This window comes from Papio anubis, chromosome 14 (assembly GCF_008728515.1).
Source record: "Papio anubis isolate 15944 chromosome 14, Panubis1.0, whole genome shotgun sequence".
NCBI classification, from domain to species: domain Eukaryota; kingdom Metazoa; phylum Chordata; class Mammalia; order Primates; family Cercopithecidae; genus Papio; species Papio anubis.
Window position 1 is genome coordinate 80,304,006 of NC_044989.1, and position 27,863 is coordinate 80,331,868.

General features: G+C 38.0%; 1 protein-coding gene and 1 long non-coding RNA gene across 7 annotated transcripts in view; one reads left to right on the plus strand and one right to left on the minus strand.

Moving 5' to 3' along the window:
- The window catches only part of CTNNA2 (catenin alpha 2), a 1,322,067-nt gene that overhangs the window by 557,368 nt on the left and 736,836 nt on the right, over positions 1-27,863 (plus strand). For all 6 annotated transcript variants that reach the window (XM_021925274.2, XM_021925278.2, XM_021925277.2 and 3 more), the window contains exon 7: positions 20,677-20,880. In XM_021925274.2, the coding sequence (XP_021780966.1) occupies positions 20,677-20,880 (204 nt within the window). The remainder of the gene's footprint in view (positions 1-20,676; positions 20,881-27,863) is intronic.
- LOC110741138 lies at positions 17,012-20,728 on the minus strand. Its single transcript, XR_002516891.2, has 2 exons — positions 17,419-20,728; positions 17,012-17,074 (listed from the first exon to the last, which is right to left on the minus strand). It is a non-coding gene; the product is annotated as an uncharacterized LOC110741138 (long non-coding RNA).

Below are 27,863 nucleotides of genomic sequence, written 5' to 3' on the forward strand. Positions count from 1 at the left end.
GCTAGAAATACCATATGACCCAGCCATCCCATTACTGAGGATATACCCAAAGGATTATAAGTCATGCTGCTATAAAGACACATGCACACGTATGTTTATTGTGGCACTATTCACAATAGCAAGGACTTGGAATCAACCCAAATGTCCATCAGTGACAGACTGGATTAAGAAAATGTGGCACATATACACCATGGAATACTATGCAGCCATAACAAAGGATGAGTTTGTGTCCTTTGTAGGGACATGGATGCAACTGGAAACCATCATTCGCAGCAAACTATAGCAGGAACAGAAAACCAAATACCACATGTTCTCATTCATAGGTGGGAATTGAACAATGAGATCACTTGGACACAGGAAGGGGAACATCACACTTCGGGTCCTATTGTGGGGAGTCGGTGGGGAGGGATAGCATTATGAGATATACCTAGTGTCAATGACGAATTGATGGGTGCAGCACACCAACATGACACATGTATACATATGTAACAATCCTGCACGTTGTGCACATGTACCCTAGAACTTAAAGTATAATTAAAAAAAAAAAAAAAAAGGAAAAAGATAAAAAAAAAAAAGCCCTGGGAAAAAGCTCCTGACTGAAAAGTTGTTATGCCACTAGACAGCAGCTATTGATATTATAATGTCATTTGTTCTCCCTTGGCTATAGCCAAACCCTAATGCATAGCAGATCTCAAAGAATGTCTGGCCAAAGCATAAAGCAATCTTGAGAGGCTGGCAATTCTATGTGACAGGATAAATTCCAAACAGATTCAATTACCTCTTGGTGCAAGAGTGATTCTTAATGTGAGACCTAAGAAGTCCAGTGTGAACACTAAGAATGAAAGTTTCTCCATTGTGTCTATTTGGGAATTCTTATTGCTTAAACAGCTTCTGATGCTGTGAATGCCATTTTTGGTTTCACATTGAATATGAGATTTCTTCTGGTTTGTTGGTCTCTGAAGATCGCTCAGCGAGCACCTGGAAGAAAGAGGAGCGAAGGGCAGAAAGCGAGTAGGGATAAAGGAAGAAAAGAAGACCTAGACTGTGGTCCCTGATGAATCCAGGAACCACAGCCTGAAACAGTTTATCATATTTTAAACATGTGCTGTCCAAAAGATGCTGCCAAATAATCATGCAATCTTAGAATGTGCATGCTATGCAAATGCAGCTTGAAGACAGGTCCTGTCTCCCTCCCAACCAGATTGTCTCTTCCCCAAGTGTCCTATGAAGGAGTTTGAAACGGACACTGTTTGTTTTCCCGGTTTAGTGCTTTCCTCACTTTAGCAGATCCTATGAAAGGACCAGGAAAATATTATTTCTCCATCCATTCGTTTGAAAATCTCTCGCTGTTATCATTTACAACCTTAATCATGCTTCTTAAGCTTATTTGGAACACTGAGTCTACACTGGTGATCGTCTGGATATTATTTTCTTTTCCTTTCTTCTCTTAGTTTTGCATCTGTTTAAAAAGTTTTAAGATAATCTTTCACAAGTACACAGTATATAAAATACGTTGTCTTTGTTTGTTTGGGCTTCTGTAACAAAATGCCTTCGACTGAGTAATTTATAAACAATGGTAATTTATTGCTCATGGTTTTGGAGGCTAGGGAGTTCAGGATAGGTGTTGACAGACTCAGTTTCTTGTGAGGGCTCACTCTCTGCTTCAAAGATGATGCCTTCTTACTGTGTCATCACATGGTAGAAGGGGCAGGGAGCCCCCTCAAACCTCTTTTGTGAGGGTACTAATCCCATTGATAAGGATAGATCCCTCCATATATAATCGCCCCACAAAGCCCACACCTCTTGATACTATCACTTTGGGTATTAAATTCCAACATATGAATTTTGAGGGCCAACAGATATTCAGACCATAGGATATTTGGACATTTTTCTACATCAAAATAAAAAGCATACATCTTTACATTTTACAGCTTCATTTCTTCCAGGAGATGCCCATACATATTACCTGAGGCTCCAAATGAATTTATAGTTGGGAGGTTTGAACTACAGGGTTTCCTAAGATATTTTCTGTGCCTACCCAAACTGACCAGATTTGCATGGAAGTTAAGAATCGTTTTTTACTTTAAAACAAGTACGTGGCTAATCTTCTCAGGTGATGTACTTGAGAACTGAATCACTATGTAGAATTTTTGCACTAATTAATTTGAATATATATTTCAAAGATTTTAAGATCCCACATTTTTTTGTGTTTGGCACAAGTACTTAAGATAAAAATCGTCACTGACCAAATATAAGTTTTCCATGGAACATTTTTCTTTTACAAAGGTCTGCCTCTGCCACAGATTTGAAGAAAGATGACATTTGTAGAGATCTGATGGAGTGGTAGATCTCTTAGGGAAGAGAAGATAACGCGGTTATCTGCCACCAACCCCCAGAGTGTGGCAGCCCTTTGGCCAGTGGATGCATGCTATTTTTATTTCCAGTTTCTCTCAAGTCTACATGTTGGAATCACTTTCAAAATCTGCATCAGCAAAATAAACTTAAAATGACACTAGGCGAGGCACACTTAATAAATATTACAACACCTAAGAAATTATTTTTCCTTAAATAGATAGGAAGAAACAAATTTATATTGAAAATACAAAACAACCTGAAAAAATATATTTATGTCAAAATGTTTATGATGTTTCTTTGAGTTGTGGTGAGCATAAATATTTTTTCCTATTTTTATTATTTTCCAAACTTTTTTCATGAATATTCTTCAATAAAAAATATACATGGTATTTGGGAAAAATTAAATCTGTTTGCAGATATGTTGCAAATATTAAAGTAGTATAAGGAACACTGGCATATTCTTTATGTAGATTCACTATTGTAAATATTTTATCATATTGGCTTGTCATTTGTATACATGTTTGCTCTTCTTCCATATATACACTCCTTAACTATTTTTAAGTGGATAAAATCAACTTTATTTTATATCCATGCATATACATACACAAATTTCAGAGAGTATTTCTTTGGTTCCATTAAGATTTATAGATTTATAAAAGGATTGCACCAGCGCTCCTGTAAGCTTGCTAGTTTTGCCTAGTTCAAATAATTATTAATTTAATGGAAGGCTCTGTATAACAAAATCTCTCCAAATATTGACTTTAGACAGTCATGGCCATGAAACATTGTGTCTCTGCAAATAATCACTAACCAAACTTGTACTAATTCATGCATGCCTATTCTCAATACCTGTATTAAAAAAAAAAAAAAAAAAAACCCACAAAATACAGTTAAATTTGTTCCTGGTGGATTATGAAATAATACTGAAAACTTTCTTTTCACTATTTTATGGAACTTTATTTAAGAAACATTATTTAAAATATAATAGAATGTGATTTCCAATTAGGTCAGTGTAAACAATAAAACATGATATTTTAAAGATAGGGCATTTGTATTTTAGCCCCAGTAGGGGAAAAAAAGAGAGACAGACAGACAAAGAGACAGGCAGAGATCTGTATAATTCATTCATTTCTGAAGATAACTAGCTGCTATGATGCTGCGTTTCTTTTCTTATAGGCCTATAAAACTTCAAAATTGAGAAAGATATTTAAGGCCATCCAGTATCACTTTCATAATATCGGAAGTTCCCACTGCAGCAGTCGTAACATCTGCACTTTTGCCTTTACAGGAGATTACTGAGAGGATATATTGGGGTGGAGGCAGATGACTTGTTCTAATTGTTAAAAGCTGTAATCGTTAAAAATAAAGAAAGAGTTCCTTCTTACACTGACATTTCCAAAGTAAATTACCAAAGCACTATACCTGTCCCCGATTGTTAGACTTTACCACATTTTATTATGGTCACAGACATGTCTTATTTCCATGATGTGGCTGAGAAATCCTTGATGAGAAAATCTCATAGCAATCTCTCCCCGGGTCAGTTTTCACATATGATAGGTAGTAAATAAATATTTGAGAATAGTTGATTGTGCCAGATTGTTGTGTCTCATCATGAAAAAAAGCCTGTTAAGTGATTTCTTTTCCACCGTTTTTTCCTCTGTCAGCCCATTTTCTCACATGACCACTAAAGTTAACTTTCTAAAAATCATAGGCTTCCATGCCTCTCTTTTCTTCTGCTTACACAAGAATCTCTTTCCAGAAGTCCCACTCACTACTACAAATAGGTTGACTTATTTTTTATGGGACTGGGAAGAAGAGGAGACCGCTGGTTCTTGTGAGGTTTTCAAGTGGAACTGCCTTGGTTACCTCTTTTGTTAAAAGTTAAAGATTTTAAGTTTCAGTATTTGTTACTTTAACAAAATGTATTCTACACATTGAGTTAATATTGACCGACTCTTTAATTTGGGATCCCCAATTTTAGATATTTATAATCCAACCTAAATTAATATATGGTGGCCGATTGCCACACCCTTGAAAAAGTAAATGATGGGTTTATTATTAGAGAATAATATGCTAGGAAATAAGGTATAAATCATGTGTATCAGTGTTTGACCAAAAAGCTTCCAACAAACCAATTCTCAAACCAGTGTGAGTAACTTTGATTTTCTATTTTGCTAATGTCAACAATCCTAATCCTGCAGTTTATTCTTTAGAGGTATTTTAAGTCAAGTATGGTATTTATGTATGTTTTTACATTTATAATTATACAAATAGTAGTTTTTTAGATTATCTGAGAATAACTAAACTTTCTCCTGAGCTCTGTTTAGCTGTGTATATTACATCTGAATTTGAATGATTCTTAAGTATCTGAAAAGTTCTCTAACTAAATTAAGCATTTTTATTCTGTCAAGCTTAGCCTTTTTTCTTCTTCTTTTTTTTAAGCTAAAGGAACTATGTTTTATAATATAGCTATTGAATCCAGAATACTGAGAATCCTGTCCACTTTTCTCTCCAGTTAATCTTGATATGCTATGAATTCAGTTCCCTTTAGAACTCTTGATTTGTTTCTCCCATCTTCATGAACAGTGGTTAATCAGGCCCATATTTTTTTTGCCTGGATCATTGCAATAACTTCCTAACTGGTTGCCCTGACCCCCGCCCCCACCAACTCCTTCCCTCTGTATTCCATCATCTTGGTAAACCTAGCCTTTCTAAAATGCTAGTCACATATTATTTACTAGTAAAACTCTGTCTTCAGGATAAACTTTAAAGCTCTTAGCACAGTACCAAATTGTTTCAATAGGTCTCTTAATACATCTCCCATTGCATATCCTCCTTTTCCACACATTGTATTCCACATTCTGCCATAATGAACTGTTTATCATTTTCAGGTACGTAGTCACTGTTTAATCCATGTGTTGGCCCTCATGGGAGTTCCTCTGTCTGTTTCTTCCTTCCCTTGCATAATAAATTTATATTCAGCCTTCCAGATCTAGCTTATTTTTGGAAACCTTTCCTAACTACCCCAATTTCTATGCCATGATTCCTTCTATACTATTGTACTTTATGCATATTGTTAAGAATATTGTCCTGTTTTTGTTTCTGTCTCTCCAGATGTGAGCACCAAATAGAGATCATGTGTTGTTCACACTTTCACATGCACTTTTAGCACATAGACATAAAAGAAATGTTTGTTGAATGACTGCTTAAATGAACATATTAACTGTTTGATCTTAGTAACTATCTAGTTTATCCATCCTAACTTCTCAGTTTTCTGGAATGATGGTATATGCCATACCAATCACAATAGATAGCCCATGGCTACATGATCATGCTATTATGTTCCAGTGGGCATCCATCATCTTCTTGAGTTAACTGTCTTAGGGCTATTGTTTTCCAGTGTTACACAGAAAATTTATTATATATAATTTAAATGATCATTAACAGATGTGCATCACAATTCAGAGTTCAAAAGCGAACATGAAATTCTCATTAAGCAAAAGGCATATTTTCAGGCCATGCAATGTTGCTTGAAAAGCAATTAACATATCACACATTATTCCTGTGAGACAAAAACTGTTTCTTTCCCATCTTAATTTGCCTGCTTAAAAATAGAAGAAGATAGATGAGTTTATGCTCAAGGTGTATGCGTTTCCCTTGTGGCCCATGAACACATTTCCTTTTCATATTTGCAGAATATTGGTACAATTACTCTTTCATCAGACATGAAATTTGAGTGTATAACCAGTTTGTGGTTATCACCTACTAATTTATTAGGTTGATAACAGCAATTAAGCCACAATTGCTTCTGAGAAATATAAATTGACTTTCCATTTTAAATGGATAATTTAACATCTCAAACCACCGACATAGAGTGTAACTGATTTCTGGGACAAGAAGTTTGTTTCTCCTAGTATTGAACTTTAAAAAATGCAACCATTGATCATCCAGTTACTAATTATTTAATTATGGGATTATGTGGTTTGTGAAATTTCTTAAATTTTTTTTTTTTTTTGGCTTCATGCCTTTTGACTATTTATGGGTGTCATGAGGGAGAGGATTTTGTACAGAAATGTAACATATCAGTAGGCCCATGGTTTATCCACCCACTTAAAAATGTAAAAATTATTATTAGCTTTATAAGCTTAAGGTCATATAAAAATGGGCAGCAGACCTAATTTGGTCCACAGAGCATTGTTGGCTGACCCTGGTTTAATCAAATCTTCAGATAAGACTCTCAGAATTCACCAATCACAGGAGGTGGCTGCCTCAGCTGGTCTTCTGCCCACTAAAAGTAGAATTAGGCTGAGTGTGGTGGTTCACGCCCATAATCCCAGCACTTTTGGAGGCTGAGGGAGTTGGATTGCCTGAACCTGGGAGTTTGAGACCAGCCTGGGCAACATGACAAAACCCTCTATCTACAAAAAATAGCCAGGTGTGGTTCCATGTGCCTGTAGTTGTAGTCCCAGCTGTTCAGGAGGCTGAAATAGGAGGATCACTTGAGCCTGGGAGGCAGAAATTGCAATGAGCCAAATTTGTGCCACTGTACTCTAGCCTGAGCAACAGAGTGTGAGACCATCTCAAAAAAATAAAAAATAAAAAGTAGAACTAACGTTTGTCATATGATAATAGGTTACATATCCCCATTCCAATAATTCTGAATCTCAAGTGCACTGAACCACATCAAATACTAGTGTAGACCTAAATGCACGTATCTAACTAAAAGGCCATCCACATATATTCATCTGCAAATACCAGGTTCACTGTGGTGACCTATTTTGATCCAGAAGCCTTTTGGTAAAAATTGGGAAAAGGGTATTCTTGTTTTAGGAATCCTGACTGCACTAATCAGCAAATGTTCATCAAATAGTTATGTATGAAACATTCACTGGGTGGAGTAGAAGATACCGACATGTAAGGAAAGCCTCCTACCTGGTGATCTGTCTCTCACACACACGTGTGTGCACACAGGCACACTGCTACCAGTGTGTGGTAATATCAGATAAGAGCCAAAAGGGAAATTTGAATAAGTGAAAAGGAGCTTAATACTGGGAATTAAAGAGGAGAGTTTTGTACACAAGAGAGTTGAAGATCATGTTTCCAGAGAAGAATCCACATATGCTGCCAAGAAGCATCAGAGAGGAAGGGGCTGAAATTGTCAGCAGAGAAGAATTAACAACACAGTTGCACATGAAGCATGCTGGGGTGGGGTAATACAGCGACCACTTTGGCAGGAGCCAGGGGTTCATGAGGAGAGATGAACTTTGAGAGGCAGAGACTTGTGCCAGATTGCTGAGAATCTTGAAGGCCAGGCATCTTAATCATGAACTGAGTGGAGGCGAGATTATATTTCTTTATGCAATGCTTGCTGAAAATGACATCTCAATTCAAGGGCTGGGTGAAAATGCAACTCATTGCTTTATTCCCTTATGAATTTTGACATATCTCACAAAATTAATATAATAGAGATGAAACTGGAGAATTACTAGAGAAGAGTCCAGCATCTGAAACTTGTCGGGTCCTAGATGATAGCCTCTTATAGACTATGGGGAGCCATTGAAGGTTTGCGGCCAGTAGGGTAGTGTGGTTAAGCAGGATTTTAAGAATAGGCTGTTAGGAAAATACGTTTTACCAGGGGGGAAAAAAAAAAAAAAAAAGGTAAATTTAAAGTTTCGATGAAGGAAATGGGAGAAGATCATGACTTGAATGAGGGGGTGAATATGGACTGACCTTGGAAATATAAAGTATTACATTAAAAAGAGCTATTTGAAATGACTTGATGTTTAATATCTATAATTTACTATTTACTACATTTCATATATTGTTCAAATCTCTTTCCTTATATTATTTAATTTTCTCAACAACACTGTTATGTAGATACTGCTAAGATTCATTCCTGTTTTTCAAATGAAAAGCTGAGACACTTTTAGCATTTAAGCAACCTACTCGGCCAGAAAGAATTACCACTAGAAGGAATTGGAGCCAGGTTTCTAATCCAAGCCAGCTATCTTAGTCCATTTGTGCTTCTAATACCGAATACCCAAGACTGGGTAATTTACAAAGAGCAAAACTTTGTTTCCTCACAGTTATAGCACTGGGAAATCCAAGATCAAGGTGCCAGCATGTTTGGTTGTCTGGTGAGGGTTGTTCTCTGCTTCCAAGATGGTGCCCTTCCCCTCTGGAGGGGAAGAATGCTGGATCCTGGTATGGCAGAAGGTAGAAGCGCAAGCTAGCCAAATGCTCTGTGAAACCTCTTTTATAAGTGCCTTAATCCTGTTCAAAAGAGAGGAGCCTCATGTCCCAATCACCTATTAAAGCTCTTAATATTATCACCTTGGCAACACCTGAGTTTTGGAGGTGACACATTTAAACCATATCACCATCCAACTCTTAACCCCTGTAACATTTTATAACTTGGTCTTAGATTATATATATATATATATATATATATATATATATATAAGTATATATATATATTTTTTTTTTTCTCTTCTTCTTCTTCTTCTTTTTTGTTAGGCTGAGTCCCACTTATTTCCACCCAGGGCTTTTGAGTGCAGGAAGGGATCTCAGCTCACTGCAACCTGCATCCTGGGTTCATGGATTCCTCCTGCCTCAGCGCCTCCTAAGTAGCTGGATCAGGCACCCGCCACCACTCTTCCCAGCTTGGTGCTCTTTTTATTTTATTTTGTAGAGATGGGTTTCACCATATTGAGCAGGCTGGTCTCGAACTCCTGACCTTGTGATCCACCTGTCTCGGCCTCCCAAAGTGCTAGGATTACAGACATGGGCCCCCGCACCCAGCCAGTCTTAGATTATATTGATGCTTGATCTTTCAACAAAGTTCCCAAGAGAACAAGGCTACAAGTGCATGGGCCTTGGAGTCGGAAAGACTTCTCAAGTCTTCCACTGTGTGGCCTTCATCAAGTCATCTAACCTGATGGAAAAACAGTTCTTGCATTTATGAAGTGAAGATTTCTCATTAATTCTAATTTCTCATTAGGAGACTGAAGGGAGATTATGGATTCTTGTTTCCCTTCTATTTCCGTTTTTCCTCTGTAGAAGTGACAGTGTTAGGTTTTGGAGGAAAATGAAAAGTACGTCTCATACATCTGATATTTGAGGTGATGGCAGAACCCCCAACAGATCATGTCCAGTGTACAGCTGTAGTAAGGGCCAGTGTCTTAGAGGGTTGGGATTGGACATGGTACCTTGGTTCTCTTTCACAAGCAGGTGATAGTAGAGAGTAGTTGAGTGCTCTAAGAAAGAGTTGAGAGAACCACTGAGAACAGGGAGCAGGGCCTTGAGATATACCAACTTACTGAGGTAGATCCAGGAAGAAGAACTGGGCGAGTGAAGGGAAGGAGAAGTATGAATAGAACCACAGTAAAGCAGGGTTTTGTAAAGCATAGGGGAGGCTTAACTTAGTGGATGGTAAATTGTGTTCAGAACACACAGAGTTCAAAGAGGTCTGAATTATACTGGATAAAAAAAGATGGTCAAGAATGTAGAGAGTTCCAGGAGAATACAGATAATGACTTTTTTTTTTTTTTTTTAGAAAAAGAGTAAAATCCATTTTCTTTGTTAAGCCCTCTAAAAACTTGATTTGATTAAGTGCATTTTGGATACTCACTTTCTAATCAATGCATAACGTAAAGCTAAGGATTCTTATCTTTTCCCTGCTTTACATACTTAATTGTAAACTACTCTCCTTGTTGGAGCTAGAGAATGTGCTCCTGAAATGCCATAGCAACTCAGCAACACACAGAGATGATGGGATTAGGGAAAATGAAGTTGGCATCCACTAGATTTCACAATCCAGTAGGAATAGCCCAGAGCTGAACTTCCTCACCCAGTTTATTCATTTGCTTTGGTAAATAACTTTGTCTTTCTAAATATAAGCTTCTTCTCAAAAATGAAGCTAATGTGAGCTTAGGTAAATTTCTCTTTAAAAACATATTAAATATCTAAGGATAGAAAGTGCTGTTTAATTATTAAGTCATTATCTTTGTCATTTATTTCCAATTAAACTGAACTGTTTAATTACAAATAACATCTTAAGTAGATAAATGGCATAATTAGTTTATTTTTAACTGTATGCCTATGAAGAAAGAGTAAGTTATTTATAAAATACTTTGCAATTTAAAATTAAGCCAAGTCTAAAATGGTGGTTAGAAATTTTCTGTAGCTTAATAAAAAATACTTTATTAAAACTCAAGGTCCTTAGCATCTTTCATTCCTAGTGCTACACCAATTAGGTCAAGAGAAACTTTTCATGTAAAGATAGAAAGATTCTCCCTGAGAGAGCTTGGCACAGAATGAAAAAGATGAAAATATATCTGTATTAATTATTGATACACTACAGGGAGAGTAAGTGTTTAAAACCAACCAAATAACATTCTTTTGATTTAGACACCTCGGTTAATTTATTTAAATAGTCTTGATTTATGCTTTTATCTCAGACTCCAGTCTTTAAAAGATGTATTTAAAGCATTCAGAGCCAGAATTATGATCATGCCTCATTGTCAAAAGGTGTCTTTCATTCTCAATTTTCAGTGCTGCAAAATTCCAATTTTATTTCTCTGTTTATAGACATTTTAATGGGAAACTGGGAGAGGCTGCCTTAGGGGTTACTAGTCAAGTATTTTAAGCTGAATAGCAAACTTTTTTCTTTGCTTTAAGAAGGTTCTATAGTGAAGAGTTAATCAGTAGGTATTGCTGGACTTATTTATTATGTTTTGTTTTGTTTGGGATTGTATCAGTGCAGCAAAACATAATATAATGCATAAAATAAAATGCTTTAACAAATTTCGATCTCACTAAAGCTTTCTGTGACCTAGACACTCGGTAATGGGTCAACACAGCATGAAGCCCTAAGCTAAACCAAAGCTCACATTTCTGTAGTCATGCCCAGTCACTGTTATATTTCACCTGGCCTATGGCATTGGTACCTCAGACCACATGGCTTTGCCCCCTCTTCGTTACATGGAAAGAAACAGAATCTTGAATGTTATGCTTGTGAGGAAGAAGGAAGGAAGCTCTGTGTTATCTGTGAAATATAAAACTTGCCCAGTTATACACCAAGACAAGGCAAACCACAACATTTAAATATTAAAAGGTAAATAGAAGAGTCAATAATAATTCATCATACATTTTAAAATAACTAAAAGAGTATAATGGGAATGTTTGTAACGCAGAGAAATGATAAATGCTTGAGGTGATGGATGCCTCATTTACCCTGATGTGACTATTACACATTGTATGCCTGTCTCAAAATATCCCATGTACCCCATAAATAGATACACGTATTATGTAGCCATAATGACTAAAAATTTTAAAATATAATTTTTGAAAGAGTAAATGGAATGGGGATGATGACAAAGTTACAAAAGACAGAAAGTGAAGACATGGGTATGTTGTAGCACATTCCTGGGAAAAGCTCAGAATAACTAATGGGGAAATATTCCTACATTTAAACATGCATGGTCATTTAGGTTTTCTGGTTTTCATTGCTTTAATTGCCCCATATCAGAAGGACATATTCCTTTGAAAGAATGAGTTTGACTAATGTTAAGTTTCTCTTTCAGTTTTTTTTTTTTTTTTTTTAAGATTTAAAAGATAAAAGTGAATGACTGTATAGAGGCATGTTGACATTTATTCTTTCTTCTGCTTGCTTGATTCAAAATAGTCATGCTGGACAGCAGGTGGTAAGTGCCTGGTGTTTATGAGGGAGAATAGCAATTTATTATTTTCCTTGGTTGCTACCTTGAACTATGAAGGTAGTAAAAATCCAGGACACATTTATCTTACAGAGTTGTCACAAGCAGCAAAGAAAATCACAGAATCACAGGCTTTCTCATACCACTAGCATTTGCATTTTCCATGCTGATTAGCTTAGATTTTGGAAAAATGTTATGAAATCAGCTACACTTTATATTATCAAATTGCTTTCTTTGTTGTCTTTCTTGGCATTTTGAAAATTCTGTGTGCATTTCAGATGACTAAGTAGTTCTCTTAAAGGTTTAACCAATGTTGAAAGCCAGAAAGTGTAAAGATGAATAAGATTTTCTTCCTACTCTTTAACAAGCTGTTTCTTGGCTGGTAAAGAAAAAAAGCATCACCATTGTCAGCTGTGCACTAAAGTCTTTGAAACATAATCTGTGGGTAAAACCATTCCGTTAGTGTTGTATGTGTGCTAGAGCCTTACTACTGACTTAACTGTAATTAAAAATATTACTTTATGCTCCAGGTCTTATCAGGTATGCCCATCTTTCTCAAATACAGCTGAGTACAATTAGATACAAACTCAGCTTTAAGATGGTTAATTGCTAGTCAAAGAAAGACTGAGCAATATTTGTATTTACCTTCTTGGCAGAAGAAATGTATTGTAATACCTACTGACCAGTTTGAAACAGAGGTGAGAGATTAAAATTAGGAGACAGTAACATTTTAGAGCTTTTATTCCTGGTGGTTATTTGCTGTTTTTTATCCCCTCTTGACGTATGAAAGAATAATGTACTACTGTGACTTTAGTTTTTGAAATGGGGAAATGGCTGTTGCATTAATTCCCTCATGATGATTAGCATCATGCATGCAGAAAGGATACATGAGGGAAACAATTAGTGCAGTGGCTAAGAGCATAGACGCCAGACCTAGAGGGCACACATCCCAATTCCAGTTCTGCTCTTTGCCCTGAGGTAATGTCTGCACAATTATTCATCTATCTGAATACATTTCTTGCTACATCTACTTGACAAGTAGGTGTCTTTTTTTGCTTTGCAATTCTTGTTATTGAATATTAGGTCTTTCTATTGGGTATTCCTTGTTTATATGAAAGCAATAGATTTTGCATATTAATACAGGTGCCCATACCACACTACCGAATGTTCATACACTTATAATCAACCTTCCACCAGAGCTCTCTGTTTAAAGGGATCGTAAGAACTTCACCTGCTCTTCATCTGTTATCTATCACAATTGTTCAAGGGTCAGGAAGCATCTTCTTCTCCTTCTCTTTCTTTCTTTCTTTCTTTCTTTTTTTTTTTGAGACAGAGTCTGGCTCTGTTGCCCAGGCTGGACTGCAGTGGTGCAATCTCATCTCACTGCAACATCTGCCTTCCAGGTTCAAGCACTTCTCCTGCCTCAGCCTCCCGAGTAGTTAGGATTACAGGTGTGTGCCACCATGCCCGGCTAATTTTTGTATTTTTAGTAAAGATGGGGTTTCACCATATTGGCCAGGCTGGTCTCGCACTCCTAAGCTCATGATCTGCCCGCCTCGGCCTCCCAAAGCACTGGGATTACAGGCATGAGCCACCGCGCCCAGCCAGCAAATGTTTTCTTGAAGGGCCAAGAGTAAATATTACAAGCTTTGTGTGCCATACAGTTTCTGTCCTGACCATTCCCCTCTACCACTGTAGTGTAAAAACAGGCATAGATGGTATGTAAATGAATGAGCCTGACTGTGTTCCAATAAAACCCTATTTGCAAAGTAGGAGGTTGACTCCCACGATTTAGTTTGCTGACACCTGCATTATTGGTGTTGTCCACGTTAGAAGTCTGGATTTTATCTTTGTCTCCTTCTCCCTCATTCTCATAGCCTATATCTCTTCAAATCCTGTCAGATTGACATTCTAAATTTTTCTTAAATTCATTACCTTCTCTTTATCCATATAGACACAATCCTGATTTGTAGTTTCCTCACCTCTCTTTTGGGCTCTGAAGGCTTAATACTCTCCTGCCTTGTGCCTGCAGTCCTGCCAAAGCTAACTGCCCTAGCTGCAGTAAGAAACTGTCTAAACCCAAACAGGATTATGTCACTCCTTTGCTTTAAGATCTCTGATGATTCATCATTGCCTAAAGGGCTGTTCTCAAACTGAAAACTTTGTAACTTGGCAGAGAAGTCGCTTCAGGACCTGGTTCTTTCTCTCTCTCCAGCTGCATCTCCCATTCCTATTTGTGTCCATTCAGGCCCTTGGAGAAGCAAGGTAGATGGGATTATATGTATAAGGAGGACTTGCCTGTGAAGGATAAAATAGGAGTGAATGGGCTTTTGTGGAGCTTTTAGACTGCTATGGGTTCAAACACCTTTGAAAGGGGAGCAGGAAGGAAAGAGGATTGAGTAGGAAGAGGCTCAGCACTGTTCCCAGCAAGTCCCAGTCAGGCTAGTGGGGAGCCCGGATCAGGAGCTGCAGTTGCTTGTTGGAGGAGTCCGTGTTGGGCAGGAGCATGGACCTGTGCCCAGTGATTAACTGGAGCTGCCTGAGGCTAAGTGCAGCCTACACATAAGACTGCAGTAGGACTACAGGTGCAGCAGATGGAGATGGTCAGTTAACTATGCCCCCCAGCAGTTTAACTCAGAGGAGAGTGGCTTGGGGCCCCTCTATGGCACCATATATGTGACCAGCTTCAGTTGATCTCTTGTAATATTTTTCATATACTATGTCATCTCTCACCTCCTAGCCCATCTGCATCACCCCTTCCTGCTCCTAACTTTGCTTGGCCAACCGCTTTTCACTCTTTAAGTCTCAGCTGAGGGATAACCTCTTCTGGAAGTATATTTTTACTTCCTACCTCTCAACTGTGCAAATTGCCATCATTCAGTCATTCCATAATGTCATCAGCCATTTCCCCAATTACAATTGGTTGTACATGTTTTTGTTTTTGATTAGAGAGTCAACTTCTTGAAGAAAGGATTGTTTAGTATGTGCTCTTAGACTCCTACAGTAACAAGCACTCATTTGCTGAATGAATGATTTTACTGTCAGATATCTATTGGGAGGATTAGGTGACTCAGATAGCATAAAAAGGAGAGCATGACAGATGACACTTAAGTATTATATTTAGTTTAAGAGAATTATATTTTTATTTTAAAATAATATACTTTATAATTATAATTATGACATATTAGACTCATTTCACCTAAATGTGGACAGTCTTGTACAGTTGAAGGAACACTGGGCTTGAAATCAAAAGACCGGTGCTCAAATCCTGGTGACCTCATTTGTGAGCCGAATGGCCATGGGACAACATCTCTGGCATCATTTCCCTCTTCAATAAGATGGGGAGATAGTGATCTCAAAGACACTGCATTTTGAACCCATCAAACCATTGGTAATACATCCAACTACTTGCTTTGATCGAGATCTCTCTGTTTCCTCCTCTTGTGTCAGAGCTTGCATCAAGCTAGCTCAGTGTCCCATTATACACTGACATTTTAGATCACATAGCTTTTTGTAGAGACAATGAATGATAAGAGCAATTTAAAAGTACTGGTCTTCTAACAATTGTATGTGTGGTGAGTGCTGGTAAATGTATTATTCTGGGAACTACATCGTCTGCTAAATTTTTTTTTTTTTTTGAGACGGAGTCTCGCTCTGCCGCCCAGGCTAGAGTGCAGTGGCGTGATCTCAGCTCACTGCAAGCTCCGCCTTCCGGGTTCATGCCATTCTCCTGCCTCAGCCTCCCGAGTAGCTGAGACTACAGGCGCCCGCCACCTCGCCTGGCTAGTTTTTTGTATTTTTTAGTAGAGACGGGGTTTTACCATGTTAGCCAGGATGGTCTCGATCTCCTGACCTCGTGATCCGCCTGTCTCAGCCTCCCAAAGTGCTGGGATTACAGGCTTGACATCTGCTAAATTATACTAGGTTAAAATTTTTATAGAGCGCCACATGAGAGCAAATGGGAGATCAATTATGTGAGACTAGAGAGACTGTTATAGCACCGAGTTGATGGCAGAATAGGGTTCTAGTCTTCTTCGGTTGGGGGTGAATTACTGTGGCTGCTATCTTTATGGCTGTGCATTCCAATTGCCACTCTATAAACTGTAAGAATGAAAACAATAATTTTTTAAAGTAGAGATGTTAATAAAAATAAGTAAAACTCATAAAGCACAAAATATTATGCAAATCAAATAATCAAAATAAAAATAGACATGATAAACTTATATTAACTTAAAATATAAGAAAAAGATAAAACAAGAAATGCAGGCCCAGTATCTGTAAATGAACTAAAATGACAATGTAAGATGGAACTAAAAGATCAAAAAGATAAAATGACTAAATAAGCTTTAAGAATGCCAACAGGAGATGGAGATATTTACAATGTAAAAGAATGAACTGAAATAAGTCTGTACAGTTGTAAGCAACATAAGAGCCTGTCACAGGAGCATACTTTTGCCACAAAGGTAGAGACAGGAGGGCTTCTCCTTGTCCTTTCACTCTTTGGTGTTGGTGTGCTGCCCTCTTAAAGTATTCTTCTGTGACCAGGGAGGGGAATCTGGCTCCTGGATGTTGATGATGATGGTGATGATGGTGATGATGGTGGGATGGTGGTGATGGTGATTTGGCGCGCCTTCCTGCCAGCAGAGGGCAGCCACACAGAGAGGTGAGGACGGGCAGAGCTGGGGTGGAGAACTGAGGCCTGTTGGAGCCCTGTGTTCATGACTGTTTGCTGATCTGAATGTTCCCGACGTTAGCTGGGTGTTTTTTATTGTTTTAATTACTTTCAAATTATGTAACAGCAAATACTCCTCCTTCTTTTCACTTTTTCATTCTCTGTGTATTTCTTGCTCAGGATTCAGTTCCAGGGGTTGGTTTCCTATTTGTAGGAAATATAGATACAACCTTTTCCTCTAGCTCTTGAGCCTCTGACTTCATTTCTGTTTGTTTTTTTTTTTTTCTTTATTTTCTCGCTTGTTGGAGCTGTTGGAAACCCGACCAATTCTCTAAGAACAGACAGAGACAGACACATACAAATATATACACACAAATAAGCCACAGCCCCTTCCATACATGTGCACATGTGCACATACACACACATACACATACACACATCCACTCCACCCATGCATACAAACTGTACCCACCCATTCATAGATTCATAGACACACACACGAATAGCACATATCTTTCCCCATACACATGTACACACGCAGCTCCACACACACACAACCAGTGCCCATCCCATCCGGGATACACACACACATCCAGACACACACACACATGCAATCAGTACCTCTTCCCATGCACATGTGCATGTACACACTTACACAGGCCCACGTGCACTGACCTTTTTTCTTTGTGCCTTTTCTCTCTCGAGTGGCTTCTCCCTGCTGCTTTTCACATCCATCATTGCAATGCTCCCCATCTGTACTGCAGATACAGATCTGAATATTGTAAAATTATTGTTTCCTTTCCAGGGAGATTTTTAAAAAAGCTTTTCCACTGTGATCTATAAATAATGAATAATTCCATTAGAAATGTGATGGATGGTGTAACTTTTATGCAGAGTTTGTCAAGCTCAATGTTTCAGGCTTTTACTTTCACAACAGCCCCAGGCCATGGCAGGTAGGAAACTCAATTGGCTGACACTCCAAAGTCTCTCTTGCCACATTTCCCAAAGTGTGTTCCTTGAGTTCTCATAGATAATTCATGCATTTTAAAAGCAGCACTTTCCATGCTCAAATAGATTTGGGAAATGCTACAGTGAACTGACTCCTTTAATGCTGAGCTCCCCAAAGCATTTCATATGATAATTTGCTGTAGGTCATGCGATATTTCCAAAACATATTTGGCCAGGGAACCTTATTTTTTCATCGAAACATTATATCTCTAAGCTCAGTGTTCCATGGAAAATAATTTAGGAAATAGTGTTCTAATGACACTAGTACATTCTCTCTACTGCAGAGAAACTGTTTTACAATTGTCCTTACTGAAGAGTTCAAATTTACCTCCCCATATTTCCATCACATTTGCAGTTCTTTATGTGTTTAGTCCTAAAGTAAAATAAACACCTGTTCTAAAGCCAGTATATGATTCTGAAGAGTCTCCTGAAATCTTAAAGCAGAAAATACAGTTTTTATTATGTTTTATGTTAATATGGTTTTCTGTAAAATAGGTCTTTGAAAATCAGTAATCTTTATAAGTAAGATAGTCTAATTATATTTTGACCAGGTATTTCCTCAATTAAGAATATTACTTCTTAACATATATTATATGGATTATATATATATACACACACACACACATACATATATACATAAGTTCATCATAAATGCATCAACCGAAAGGCAGTAGAAAGCGAGAGAGACTATGTGAGAGAAAGAGAGAGGGTTCCAATGGATGTCCCTGGAAAAAGACATCACAGACACAGCGCTAGTACGTACAGCAGGAATATCTGTGCTCCCCTCTCAGCTTTCCTTTGGGACTTTCACCTGTAATAATGAACCCTGTAGGGCTATCCACTGTATTGCAGCCTCCACGTGATTTTTTGACACTGAACAGCTCTGCCTAAAACCAAGGCACAAAGGACAAAACCCAAATAACACATTTTGGGTAAAGTAAACATTCCTTTTGCATCCCTTTTCCAAGATACAAGAAAGTACAAATGTAAGAATGGTCATCTTGCCAAAGCTGGCACAGAATAGCTGTTTTATTTGCAAGATTTCATGCATCTGCTTTCTAAATTGAAAAGGGACTTTTACCAATTTTAGTGATTTTCTAAAAAATCCAAGATTCCAGTGGACTTCAGAGCTGGTCTGTGTTTGGTCTATACCTGTTCCTTTTTAAGTCCCAACCTGCCTACACTCATTCCTTAAGACTTCAACATTCTTGTGCCCCAAAGATCCATCTCTCTGCTCTGGAGATTTGCATTTTAACAGAAATCAGAGAATTGGAGCCCAGATGTTCTGTGCACAACCTGAACAAATACCCTACGATGCTTTGGAGGGTTACAACAATCTTTCCCAGAGCACACAGCTGGACTTCACTTTGTAATAACTTAAGCAGTTACTGTATATACTACATCAGAATAAAAAATTCATAGAAGCCTCTTTTATCTCCCCTTCTTTTTAGCATTAAGTACAGTAGTAGGCATATAGTAGGTCTTCAGCAGGTGCAGATTAGCAATAGAATAACTACATATTCTCATTTACTTTTTGTATCGTATTTGTAAATATGGTAAATTGTTCTTTTCTAACAACTCTTTAAATTTGGTGAATATATAAGGAATAATGAACATCAAAAGAAACAGTAACAGAGTGGCAATTGCACCATAGTATTCTATAGTTGGAAGACCATTTACCCCATTACTGCCACTCTGGTTTTTGGATCTCTGAGAGTGCACCCCCAGTGAAGATAAGCACACCATTTCCCGCAGCAGGTCATTCTACTTTGATCATCGTTGCTGGTATGAACTTCTTTGCCTTAGGCAGAAAAGGTTCCCCAAAGGAAACCAGCCTTTGGTCAATGTCACTTTTGCTTCTAGACTTCACACAGTTAATGATCACATACTTCATCACACTCTACCCTCCTCATTTGCTGGGAGTTTTCCAAGTTCTCTTTCTATCTTTCTGACTACACTTTCTGTCTTCCTTTTTGATTCTGGTCCTTTTGTACAACCTTAATTCATAGGTCTTCTTTGACCTGCTCTTCTGGCTCTATTCACTTTACTCGTATGTCATTCACTACTTTGTGTCCAAATATGCCTGACATTTACCAGATTCCTATAAAGACTGTTATATTTCCTGAATTTTGGATGCATATTTCCATCTACCTCTGGGCATCTCTGCCCACATGTTTCCAGGCTCCTCAAACTTGGCTGGGGAAATGCTAAGCTCATGTTCTATGTGATACTTTCTTTTTAGGAAATATCTCTATTCTGCTCTTATATAGGCTCCTTCCAAACATGTAAATACCTTTATAAGGATACTGTCAGTTATTTGTGACAAGTCTCATACACACATTAAGAATCCTTTTCTAGAACACTAGCTTTGACATAAAAGATGTCAGTTTCCAGTGATAAATTAACCTGTACTGAATATGCCTGTTGGGTACTCTGTGCCCAAGGTTCAAAAGGCATCCTGCCATGGGTGCCCATATCTGCTTCTCATGAGGAGGATTAATGTGTACACAAGTCACAGCTAATTCATAATTAAGATATTGATTATTTATCATGTTTTAGCTCTAAAATCTTTATATAATTCCCCAAAGCGTTACACTGAAATGTTCTTTCCTTAAAGGCTACGTGTTTTAAAAATGCCAAGAGTGTCCTAATCTTATTTGAAAGCTCTTCCGTTGAGATAGCCTTTGCCAAGAACATATTCTTCAAACAAGATGTGCTCTTTTCACTGAAGATTACATTTAGGACAAAATAGTGACAAAAAGTTAATACTTTGTCAAGGCAACTTTAGAATTTGAGTAACCAGTTTCTCCTCCTTGGGGACTCTTGTTCTTGCCTCAGATATTTCTGGTTTCAAAACAGGGTGCCAAGGCAGACTTCTCTTCTCTGCTGATTTTTTTTTTTTTTTTTTAATTGTGATACTTTCAGAATAAGATTATCCTGGACCCCATGACGTTCAGCGAGGCCAGGTTCCGGCCGTCCCTGGAGGAGAGGCTGGAGAGCATCATCAGCGGCGCAGCGCTGATGGCCGACTCCTCCTGCACGCGAGACGACCGGCGGGAGAGGATCGTGGCAGAGTGCAACGCCGTGCGGCAGGCGCTCCAGGACCTGCTCAGCGAGTACATGAATAATGTAAGTCTTGGGCTCTCCATTCTCATGTCTCGGTGGATTCTGTTCTGCAATCGTGTTGCTCTTTTGGAAGCATAGATAGCAGGAAAAGAGAACAGACAGGTGTTCACCTAAGAGTCAGGTGAAACCAAGGAACTGCTTTGGGAGAGCGCGTGTCATGTTGTTTCAGAATCTATATTTTGTTTGTTTGTTTTAATATGGAGCAGATAGATGGACAATAAGCTCTTTCACTTTTTACTTGGCTGATTTCTTCTTGGTCATTTTAGTGGCTGCATTTTGAAGTAGGTAAGATTTCAGTTGGTAAAGGTAGATGATTGATGGAAACAGCTGAGAATATACTAAGTCCGCTGTTAAAAAGTGCACTTTTAAACCTAAGGATAGCTGTAGGTGCGATTCTTCACCCCTAAAAGGCATTAATAAATCTACTAGCTTTATAAAATGTGTGGATAGGGTTGTTTAAGGAAAAGTTCTAACTGTAGTAAAATTTGGAGGTGTTTTATTGATTCAGTCAGGAATCGCTTATAAGAGTGAGTCTCTAAGTTTTCAAATAGGTATGTATGAGTGGTATCTAATTGTATTTTGGCACATAATAGCCATCCTCTCCTACAGTTATAAAATGTGACAGTTCCTGTATACCTGTAACCTGCAAGAAGCTGATGAAACTCACATTCTTTGCTTTGAAAGGCACTAAATTATGGCTGTATTGATTTGCTACATTCATTCAGCTGAGGCGATGGCCAGTGCTTGCAGCAGTGGATGATCTGTACTTCCCCCTTTCCTGGACTTTAGAGTTTGAGATAATTTAGCACAAATTGGGGAAAAAATGTAGATAAAGTGAGGTCTTGATATTACATTTTGAAGGAATGCCCTGTATAGTGACCAGGTGGGTAACAGAGACACTGAAAATCTGCTCACAGCTATTGAAGTCCATGTTGGGTATTATTAGAACACCCCGAGGCAATGCTGAAACAAAGCAGCCGCTCAGTGTCCCTCCCTCCAGCATCTTACCACTCCCATCATGAGTAACAATATGCAGCTAACAGACATGCAAACAAGGAATGAGTGTTGACAGTAGCAGTGCTCCTCCTGCAGACCCTCCAGAGAACTTATTCAGAAAGCAAAAAGATGTCAATGAGAAAACCTGACAAACTAAAAAAAAACAAAATTTGTTTCCTTTCCATGAACCTTCAGATTCTTTGATTTTGGAAGACTTGGCCATTTTCAGCACGCAAAGAATAAAATGTGAATGCATCATGTGGCACCCAGCTGCTTATGAGGACGTCTCTATAGGACCCTGGATGACCAACACTTTCTGTAATTTTGATCTATGGTATTATGTAGGGTACAGCTAAAAATGTTGATCCCATGGTCTCCCAACTGAGTGAATCTTTTGAATAGCAGATGTGTCAACAAAGAATGCTTATGAAATCTGAGACCCTGTTTGTTGGTTTGTTGTTGTTGTTGTTGTTAACAAAATAGCAAAGGGCTAATTACCTGGACGTGGAATTTGGTTTTACATTAAGGCATGCTAGTGGTTCTATTAATGAATAGTTACTGACAAAGAAGGAAGTAGAAACTACAGAGATAACAGTGATGGTTAAGATCTCAGTATAAATAAATCAGACAAAAAAGTATGTTTCTCTAAATAGAAATCACAGAACATGATTAAATAAGAGTCGATCGAGACGTGACATGTAATTTTCAGTTTGGTGTCTAGAATCCTGCCAACTAGAAGTTTATCTTTCAGTGTAAGCTCACGCAGATCTGCAGAGCTGATGGATTTTTGTATTTTACTGACTCCAGGCACTTTTTGTTTTCTGTCCGCAGCCTTGTGATGCAGGAATGTTTTGTGCTTTATTGAAATCTTAGTTTCTATTTTGACATGGTTACAGACAATACATCAATGGGTATAGTGCTTAAATTTCAAAATGCACACGTTCTATTCACATTGAACCATCACGATCAAAGCCTGAAATAAAACACCTCCTACTTGACATTTATGTAAACTGTGTAACATTTAGTTGGACTTCACACTTGTTTGGTGATTTCAAGGTAGAACTGAATGCAGCCAGATCACCTTAATAATTCCTGTCCAGTGCACTCATTTATCCTGCTGCACAGTCAATTTGTATTTATTTTGATATAGCATATATGAATATAAAAAAAAAAATACACACCCATACCTTGACTGAAAAGTCTATTGTAGTTAACAGCAACCAGTAAATCAGTCTATCATGCCTGGGCTGTTATATTTCTCTTTAAATTTTGTAAGCTCTGAGAATAAAGGTGGTATCAAATTATCACCTTGCAAGTTGTCATCCTAATGTGCTAGGCAATACCATTAGGATAAACAAGTTGTTAAACTGAAAATATTTAAAAATCAGCATAACTGACATTTCTGTTTTCTGAGAATCTCCTGATCAGTCCCAGATGAACATTCCACTTACAATGCTTGCTTGTGGCTGAAGCTGTTCTAAAATTGTATACATGCCAAATTGTATGACACAGAGGGAGACAGAGGTTGTGGGGAGAAGCTGTGTGCCATACCTGATAGAAAAAGGGTCTTCATGGAGCATGGGCTATGACGTAGCCACATAGCTCCCATTGAACTCAATAGGATAGCAGTCATGTGTTAGATATTTCCACAAATGTGTATTCTACTTAATGAACGTGGGTGTGCAACTTGAAGATGTCAACAAACATTGTGCAGTTAAAAGAAACTGTGGTATGAGAAAAAGGCTGGGTGAATAGAGGCATGTGGTGAAAATTATCACAGATCATGGCGGTGGTAGAGAGGATGGTTGGAATTCTTTTAGGAAAGCCTTGGCTAGCCTTAAGTTGCTTTATCAAGTTGAAGATATAATTCAAAGTGAAAAGATTCTTAAAAATAATTCCCCTTTAAGTAGACTATTATTATTGTACATACGTGAAGACTAATGGGTAGAGAGAAACTTAAAAGGATGTGCGGCCTATAGATGCTGATTGGGATGAGTGGTATCAGTGTGGTGGTTGAAGTATTATGCTGAGTACTATAAATAGTTCCAAATTATAATGAACACATAAACCTTCCTTGGGAACTTATAATTTTAGGCAGCTTTCTTTGGCGGCAGTATAAACATAACATTTAATGGGTTTTATTAATAAGAATATTGTGAGGAATGCAGATTTAGAATATTTTATTCATTCAACAAATGTGTATTGTGTGCTGGCCATTTGTGCCAGGCATTGCTCTAGGCCTCTGGGGATACAGAAAGTAGCAAAACAGGTAAAAGTCTCTGCTTGCTCTCATGCAGCTTGCACTGTTGTGGGAAGAGACAGAGAATAAATGCTAAGTGATATAAGCAAGGATTACTTCATATGGTGATAAATGCAAAGAGGAAGTCTAAAACATGGGAGGTAGAGGACACTGGGTACTACTGAAATTAAGAATGGCCTAAGAAGGTGCGTTGAAAAGTTGGCATTAGATCAAAGACTTTTCAGAGGTGAAGAAGCAAAGAGGCCTTGAGGAGAAAGGGATGACAAGGTCAAGTACCTTGCTGTGAACGGGTGCCTGGTGCACCCGTTTGAAGCACCATGGGAGTCATAGTGGCTATTGTGAGTAGAAGGATAGCAGGAGATGGCGTCTGTATGGTGCCGAGGCATCAGTCTGTGCAGGGTCTGGTGAACCATTATACAGAATTTGACTTTCATTCTAATGGAATGAGAGGCCATTGCAAAGTAGTGAGAGAAAAATGCCATGATTCAGGTGCTGAGAACAGGCCACAAAAACAAAAGGGGTGAAAACAGGTGAGGAGGCCCTGAGTCCCGGAATATTCATGAGAGGATGGTCTCTTGGACCAAGGGATAGCAGTAGAAGTGGAATAGAGTATTCAAATGCTGACTATAAATAAAATTTGCTTATAAAGTAACTAGTAAGAAGAATGTGTCTGTTTTATGAACATAAAATGGACATTTGCGTTTTTAATGATTTGCATTTTGAATGACAGTTACAATTGTATCAGTTGCAACTAATATGATATCTTCATTTGGTTTTGGTTGCACAGGAAATTCTGATTTACTGGGATGTTGAAACAATTCGTAAATAGCTTACTTGGCAATGCCTGGATACTCTGCTAGATAGATTGCATTTGAAAGGGGAGTTAAGTAGAAAAATTTTGTTTCAACATTGTATCACCAAAAATGTCTAAGTATGGTTCACATTCTTATAAATATAAAAGACTAGAAAAATTTAATACTTATTCTAAGTATTAAACTGTAATGCAGAGCTATAAGGAGAAAAATTACTACTTATTCTAGGTACTAAAACTGTAAATGCAGAACAATAAGGAGATGCATTAAACTGTTATTTCTTTATGCACAATTCACGGTTAGGCCTTGATGAGAATATGCAGTGAGCAGATGTGCCTGGTCCTTGTTGTGTCTTGTGCTGCTGTACAACCTGTTTCAATTTTATGTGCATAAACTCTCTGGGTAGCTCAAATTTTTTTAAGACTAATTTAGAGCTACAGTTTTCTTAAACAATCATGCAGTTAAACTATTTTCAAATGATGGCAGAGATCCTGGCAGCATAAAGTAATACTGCTGTTCTCTGTTGTAAAACGTGGTGAGATATTTTTAACTGCATTTTTTTAATAATTACAATTGTATATTTTTTAAAAATTTTGTATCCAACTTTTTTTCAAGCCTCTTGAAGCATCTAAGTGGATCCCTAGGGTTAACAATTTATAAACCATTAATATATAGAAGGTATTAAAAGCACATGAAGACATATTGATATGGGAACATATATACATACTACAAGTGTTTGAAGCATTGTCATAGCCTTTGTTAGTAGAATTTAACATAAAGTGGGTTCCTGAAGGAGCCCACTTGTGAGGATTTGAGGACTAAAATACGGTCTAAAAAGGTTATTTCCAGCCAGATTCTGTGGCCTATACACAGCAAGCCTCCAGCACGCTGTTCCACAACACTAGACGAATAATACATGAGATGATATCCAGGGCCGCGGGATCTCTGAGAATAGTAACTTTTACATTTTTGTATAGTGGAAAAGAAATATGTGTTCACTATAAAGAACAAAAAAACACAGAAAGAAGAAAATAAAATATTTCATCCCCCAAAATAATCACTGCTAATAATTTGGTATATGTCTTTCTAATATTTCTGAGCATATAGGAGTGGCATATTTACACAGACACACACACACTCACGTTACACCTTGGTTATTTTTTATAAAATGGACTCATATTGTAAATGCTGTTTTGCAATCTATTCTCTTTACTCAATATATTGTGAATATGTTACCATATCAATAAACATTGTCTAACCTTATGTTTACTGGCTGCATAGCATTTTATTATATGAATATGTAATAATCCCTTTAGAAGCAATTCATTTTGAGTCTATTTTTAGGGAAGAGCCTTGGAAAAGATAAGTAGGGAAAACTTTTCCTGCTGGCAGTATAGAGTTCTGATTTAGACCCAAAGCGTGACTGAGGAACAAAATGAGAACAAAGTGAGGACACAGCTTCACAGTTTCTGTATTTCAGGGGATCCCTGACAAGTCTTGTGCAATCAGATTTTTGCATAGAAACAAACTTTGAATGCTTCTGGGATTCTATAGGAAATAATCTTATGTTTATTTATATTGATTTTCTGTATAAATCTGATTTTTATCTATCAGAATTTATTTAATTTGGCTGCATATTCCTGCCGAGAGAGGCCCAGAACAACTAGTTGGCAAGTTCAGTATGTGGGTTTGATCTAAAATCCCAGAGAAAGATCGCACCCTTCTGAAGGGACTGTCATCAGAAAGGTAACTTTGCCATAGGAATTGCTATACTGCCACATGTCTCCCATAAGGGAAGGCATGAAAAAGACTGAGTAGCTCTTACTACTTAAGAAGAAGTCTCATTGTTGATTAAACATGAAATTTGTTTTGAGTATTATCTGGATCTTCTCTTTTCTCTTCTTCCTATTATTATGTAGATAAGGGAATGCAACTCCCTGAAGTCAGCTTGGCTAATTATAACTTTCTCTATTAAATGGTATGACAACACAATATAGAAAGTAACGTTTGAAAATATTTGTGGGCAATACAAGATCTAATGTTGTCCATACCTTCTCCTAATGGCCCTGCATTCTAATGCAAAATTAAGAGCTGCCTAATGAGATTGGTAGCTTCATTCAAGGGAAGGAGTCCTAATATTCCACACTGGTGCCTGTAGTGAGGAGGTTTTCCTTGTGTTTTTCTTACTTGTATATTTTCTTCTCCTCTTTCCTGTTCTCTGTCTTCACATATGTTCCACGCCCTCATTTTTATTAATTTTGAGCTTCAAATTCCCCTGTGCATTTACACTTCCCATGCAAAACATTTGCTTCCTTGAACAGAGTTTTTTAATTCTTCCTTTCCTCCCCTCCCCTCCCCTCCCCTTCCTTTCCCTTCCCTTTCCCCTTTTCTTTCCCTTCCCTTTCCCCTTTTCTTTCCCCTTTTCTTTCCTTTTCTGTTTTGTTCTTTTTATTTTTTCTTGACAAGAGTCTCATTCTATCACCTAGGCTGGAGTACGGTGGTACAGTGGCGCGATCTCAGCTAACTGCAACCTCTGCCACCTGGGTTCAAGCGATTCCCCTGCCTCAGCCTCCCGAGTAGCTGGGATTACAGGCACCTGCCACCATGCCCAGCTAATTTTTTGTATTTTTAGTAGAGATGGGGTTTCACTGTATTAGCCAGTATGGTCTGGATCTCCTGACCTCGTGATCCACCCGACTCGGCCTCCCAAAGTGCTGGGATTACAGGTGTGAGCCACCGCCTTTTTGGGTTTTTTTGAGTCTGGCTCTGTTGCCCAGGCTGGAGGGCAATGGCGCGATCTCAGCTCACTGAAACCTCTGCCTCCCACGTTCAAGCAATTCTTGGCCTTAAATTCCTTCCTTCCTTCCTTCCTTCCTTCCTTCCTTCCTTCCTTCCTTCCTTCCTTCCTTCCTTCCTTC